Here is a 5,882-nt window from a genome sequence, read left to right on the forward strand (position 1 = left end):
GTGGCCTTGGTGTTATCAGCACCACACTCTCCCGAGTGAGCCACGGGCCGGCCCCTCATGTGGCTTCTTAAGAAAGGGTAGAGAGGAGGTCAATTTGCTGAGTCCATGCATATCCGAAATTGTCTTTGTCCTTTTCTCACATCAAAGGATAAATTTGGCTGCTTCTATGGTTTGAATGTTTGTTTCCTCCAAAACTCATGTTGAAATTTAATTGCCATTGTCGCAGTACTAAAAGGTGGGACCTTTAAGAGGTGATTAGTCCACGAGGGCTTCACTGTCATGGGCAGAATTGGTGTCATTATAAAAGGGCAAGCTCACCCCCCCTTGTTCTTTTTGCCTTTCTGCTTTTCACTATGTGATGATGCAGCAAGAAGGCCCTGGCCAAATGCCAGCACCTTGAACTTGGACTTCCCGGCCTCCAGAACTGTGAGAAAATAAATTTCTATTTATTATAAATTACCCAGTCTCAGGTATTCTGTTATAGCAGCACAAAATGGACTGAGACACCAGTGGATAGAATTCTAGGTTGAAAACAGTTTCCCTGAGAATATTATCATCCTTAATTTATTGTCTTATTTGCAATTTGGTTTTCTGAAGACCAGTGGAATTCTAATTATCATTTCTTTGTATGAAAATTCTGTTTCTTTTCTTTTCTTTTTTTTTTTAAAAGATGACCGGTAAGGGGATCTTAACCCTTGACTTGGTGTTGTCAGCACCACGCTCAGCCCGTGAGCGAACCGACCATCCCTATATGGGATCCGAACCCGCGGCCTTGGTGTTATCAGCACCGCACTCTACCGAGTGAGCCACGGGCCGGCCCAGAAAATTCTGTCTTTCTTTAGAAGCCTTTAGGGTTTTCTATATATTCCTGGTATTCTTGTATATTGCAACAATGACCTTTTTGTTCGTTTATTGTGCTTGTCACTGAATAGCCTCAATCTGGAGACTCCTGTGTTTCACTTCTCAAATCTTAAATTATTTCTTTTATAATACTTTCATAATACTTTGAAATTTTTTTTTTAGTCAGAGAGATAGTTTTTAGTCACATAAATATTGCTAGTATTTCTTAGTCATATATTGGACATCCTTGATCAGATCTTTATTTTCCTATCTTTTCAATCTTTTTGTCCTTTTTTGTCTATTTTATTCTACTTTCTGGAATGTATACTTGGCTTTTTCTTTCAATTCTTCTATTATTGTTTAAGGGTTTATTTTTAGCTGTGAATTTCCAAGAACACTTGTCCTATCAGATGTTCCATTATTTTCAAGACACTATTGATGTATGAGTGCAATATCTTTTCTTATTTATCTGACAGTATTGATTTTTAATGTTTTGAAATTTTCTTCTATTCCTTTTCTTAAAGAAAAACATTCCTGTTTGTTAATTTGCTGCTGCCCTTCCTCTTCTTCCTCCTTCTCCTTCTTTCTCTCTTTTTGTCTCTTTCTTTCTGTCTGTCTCTGTCTCTTTGTCTCTGTATGTCTGTCTGTCTCTGTCCCCCTCATGTTTGAGGATTTTCTCTAATGCCCTATAAATTTTTGTGCTCTCTGTGTTTATACAGACACTGAAAAGCTAAGAGAAATCTGTTGATTTGATCACTTGTCTTCACTGTAGGGTGATTAGACAGTATGCAGGCTTTTTTTCCCCCTTCATATATTTGTATAAGCATAAGGGCCTCCTATAAATAGAATCTTCTGTATAAAATGGATGACAATGAGATCAGGTTTTACTAGATAATAAAGTCTTATTTATATTTTAAACAGCAGTAAAAACTCCCATTCTGCACCGAGCTTGTCATTAACAGATTTGCTTCTTTGAATACTCACATCTTTCCTAAAGGGAGTAAACTATTTGGGACCATTTTACTGAGAGAGAAATGGAGGCAAAGAATACAGGTATAGTGATACTCCCAAAGTCACAGAGCTAGTAATTGAGAAAATCAACATTCATTTACAGGTTGTGCTCTCTGTGTTTATACAGACACTGAAAAGCTAAGAGAAATCTGTTGATTTGATCACTTGTCTTCACTGTAGGGTGATTAGACAGTATGCAGGCTTTTTTTCCCCCTTCATATATTTGTATAAGCATAAGGGCCTCCTATAAATAGAATCTTCTGTATAAAATGGATGACCATGAGATCAGGTTTTACTAGATAATAAAGTCTTATATATATATATATATATATATTTTTTAAAGATGACTGGTAAGGGGATCTTAACCCTTGACTTGGTGTTGTCAGCACCACGCCCAGCCAGTGAGCGAACCGGCCATCCCTATATGGGATCCGAACCCGGGGCCTTGGTGTTATCAGCACCGCACTCTACCGAGTGAGCCACGGGCCGGCCCCTTATTTATATTTTAAACAGCAGTAAAAACTCCCATTCTGCACCGAGCTTGTCATTAACAGATTTGCTTCTTTGAATACTCACATCTTTCCTAAAGGAAGTAAACTATTTGGGACCATTTTACTGAGAGAGAAATGGAGGCAAAGAATACAGGTATAGTGATACTCCCAAAGTCACAGAGGTAGTAATTGAGAAAATCAACATTCATTTACAGATCACTAAGCTTCATGCCTGCTCCCATCACTGACTCCATTAATAAATGGCCAAATAAATAGCTTCAGGGTCTCACAGGCCAATCAATGTACACAGCAGTGCTTCTGAGTCTATGACTGATTAGGATAATAGGGTCTCAAATACTTTATGAGATATATGAGCTCATATAAACTCAGTGTCAATATCATGCCACTATCCTATGATATCTCAATGAGGACAGATATCTTTTCTCCCACTAGTCTAGTTCATTTTCCTAGGTTATGCGTTTCCAGTACATTCTTCTAAAACAAGTGGACAGTTATTTGCCTTTAAACTAGGCTTGAGGGCTGGCCTGTGGCTCACTCGGGAGAGTGTGGTGCTGATAACACCAAGGCCACGGGTTCAGATCCCATATATAGGGATGGCCGGTTTGCTCACTGGGAGAGCGTGGTGCTGACAACACCAAGTCAAGGGTTAAGATCCCTTTACCGGTCATCTTTGTAAAAAAATAAATAAATAAAAATAAACTAGGCTTGAATCATTTTTCACTGGAGGCAATCATTTTTCAGACAAACAGAAAGATGCCCCCAGGCTGCAAGGAAGACAAAACGGTGCCTGAAATCATGGAGAGGTTGACATCTCTCCTCCAGGGGCTTATAGAGTGAGGCCACAAGAAACAAGCTTTCCTCATTTGTGGCTTAAAATGTGTCTTATTCAGTGGAAATTGGTACTAATTTTGTGGGAGTGCAGAACAATTCCAGCAAGATGAAGGAGCAGGTTCCACAATCAACGTTTTAGACCAAGCTCTTGATTCCCAGGTCAGGCTCAGGTAAGAAGTTTTCCTCTGGATTTTCTTTCTATGAAAGCCTTTTGTTTATTTTCTCTGCAGCAAGGACAAGAAATCGCCAGACCCGCACAGCCTTTAGACCGGAACAGCTCAGAAAATTGAGAGAAATGTTCAAAAAGACCATGTTCCCAGATAAGATCACCATACAGGACCTGGCTTCAGTGCTCCACCTCAACCAGTCAGTAATAAAGGTCTGTCCCTGAGTGTGTCTCTACTTAGCACTGTTAACCCAGAGCTTCACAGACGCTTTTACTTATCATTATAACAATTCCTATTTATTTACAATTGCTACGTGCAAGGGCAGATGTTAAGCACTTTATATTTTTATTCTCATAACCAGCTACTTTATTGAGGAAGACTAAGGCTCACATAAAGGCATTGTCTTCCAAGGATTATAAACACAAGAGCTGGAATTTGAACCCGGGCCTTTCAGACTCCAGACCTACAATGCTCCATAGGACCCTTTGAGGCTGAATCTCAGATACTCCCATTTGGGTCTGTTCCTGTTTATATATAGGTTCTGCCTAATCAGGACTTTCACAATCATCCAGATGCCTTGCAACTAAGTTTCCACAGAGTATTCAGGGTAGAATTTTTGGATGAATCCTGAGAGCATTCCAAGCAATGCTCCCACCCCATACTCTCCAATTTTAGAATGCTTTCTCTGAAAACCATAGCAAACACTAATACAGACCTGCCTTTACTCAACGGCTTCTCATTTAGGGTTTGAGTGCTCTTTCATATTCTACCCATTGGTAGTACAATTCTGTACCTACTTTGCGCTCTGCAACCTAGGACAGCAGAGGATTGAAATCTTTTCTTGTTCAGAGAAATATGAAGAGATGTGAGACTCATTTTCTCACACCAAAAATCCTAATTCCTGAGGAACATGAGGATTCCCCTTTGGATTCATCCCCTTTGATTAACCTGCTCACCTTCTCTCTCCCCAGACTTGGTTCAAGAACCAGCGCGTCAGATGGAAGAAACAGCAGCAACAAACTCAGCCAAGTTTCTCGCCAGGAATATCAAACCAGACCTTTTCAGTGAAGGAGGAAGAGACCCCCTTACCCATCACTTCTGCAAACACTTGTCCAATGAGTCCTGAAATTTTGAATGACTGTGACCATGATTCATGTGAGCCTTCTGATATCAGGCAACGTGGAGAGGCTGATGCCTCTGTGTGTAATTCATCATGGGATTCTCAGCCTTATGATATCGAGCAGATATGCCTGGAAGCTTCTGATCCCCCTTGGGCCACCATCCCCTACGAAATAGACCTATTTGTGCAACTCTATGCATTACCTTGGGAAGATGATCCCAGCAGCCTGGATCAGTATCTCCGTCCAGGGTGCCTTGATTGAGGGATATGGCTGGCACTAATCTTCAGTGTGACTTCTGACACACCCACAGTTCCTGAGAAAGAACCGTGGATCAAAATCCTGACTGACCAAAAGACAGTTCCAAACACCTTTGATTGGTCAGTTCCATTGTAAACAGATCAGAGCCCAGGGATTTATTTTTTCTATACAAAAAGAAAAGAAAAGGTAGGGGAAGGGGAAGGGGAGGGAAAAAAAAAAAAAAAAAAAAGAAAGAAAGAAAAAGAAAAAGAAAAAGAAAGAAAGAAAGAGAAAAGAAAAGAAACAAGAAAAGAATAGAAAGGTGAGCTCTCCCCATTCTCTCCATGTGATTGCCTGCATTGCCACAGGACCCTATAGAGAGTTCCCACCCAGAAGAAGGCCCTCACCAGATGCGCCCCCTGGACCATGGACTTCCCAGCCTCTGAAGCTGGTTTGTAAGAGTATGCAAATGTACCTGAAAACTGCAATCAGGCAGCATCTCTCTAAGGGGCCTTGGCTCACAGGAGTGCATTTCTTAAATGCAGGGTGATTAGTGTGACAGTGCATAGCCCCACAGACTGATACAGGCCTGTATACGAAGAAATCATGTATTAGGGGAGTGATACAGTTTTACTAAAAGGAACATCAGTTAACCAATGCCTGCCATCTCTTTTGCACAAAGGGAGAATGCCTTCTTAATCTTGCAGAAATGCCACTCGAGTTGGTGCCTGGGAGCATCAGCTTGTTCCTGAGGGACCCATTTATCATGAGCAGATCAAGATCGCTGACTTTCAATTGTATGATCTCCCATCATTCCAAAATCTATAGACAGAATAAAGGTGGGAAGACAACTATGGTGGTATTTTTTTGAATATTCCAAACTTATTTTTCCAGACCTAAGACAATTCGAATTTGTCAGAAGTTGGTCTGTGGACATGTGGGCTTTCTCTCAGCAGACCACCAAGAAGACTAGAGGACCTGAATAATCGACGAATAGTTCAAAGACAAAGAACTGCTGTGAAGGAAGGAGACATGGGGATGTCACCATTTCCACTCAGTGCTGTGGAATGATAAGGTTGAAAATGGAGGTCATGGACCACCCTGCAGCAGCCGGGACTTCCATCTTCTCCTGCCCTTGGACATCAGAGCTCCAGGTCCTTGGG

At 41.0% G+C, this 5,882-nt stretch overlaps 1 protein-coding gene and 1 long non-coding RNA gene across 2 annotated transcripts in view; one reads left to right on the top strand and one right to left on the bottom strand.

Moving 5' to 3' along the window:
• LOC103598252 overlaps positions 1 to 5,882 on the bottom strand; it is a 97,466-nt gene that overhangs the window by 29,066 nt on the left and 62,518 nt on the right. The window lies entirely within an intron of this gene.
• Positions 3,483 to 4,929, top strand: LEUTX (leucine twenty homeobox). The gene is made up of 2 exons (XM_008582229.1): positions 3,483 to 3,573; positions 4,333 to 4,929. The coding sequence occupies exons 1-2, from the start codon at positions 3,490 to 3,492 to the stop codon at positions 4,741 to 4,743; spliced, it is 495 nt and encodes a 164-aa protein (XP_008580451.1). The 5' UTR covers positions 3,483 to 3,489; the 3' UTR covers positions 4,744 to 4,929.

Source organism: Galeopterus variegatus, unplaced genomic scaffold (genome assembly GCF_000696425.1).
Source record: "Galeopterus variegatus unplaced genomic scaffold, G_variegatus-3.0.2 Scaffold93, whole genome shotgun sequence".
NCBI lineage: Eukaryota > Metazoa > Chordata > Mammalia > Dermoptera > Cynocephalidae > Galeopterus > Galeopterus variegatus.

Bases quoted from the DNA above. Each gene is read 5' to 3' on its own strand.
- LEUTX (XM_008582229.1), top strand. From the start codon at position 3,490: ATGTTCAAAAAGACCATGTTCCCAGATAAGATCACCATACAGGACCTG. The intron at 3,574-4,332 runs GTCTGTCCCTGA...CTCTCTCCCCAG, and splicing joins TCAACCAGTCAGTAATAAAG to ACTTGGTTCAAGAACCAGCG.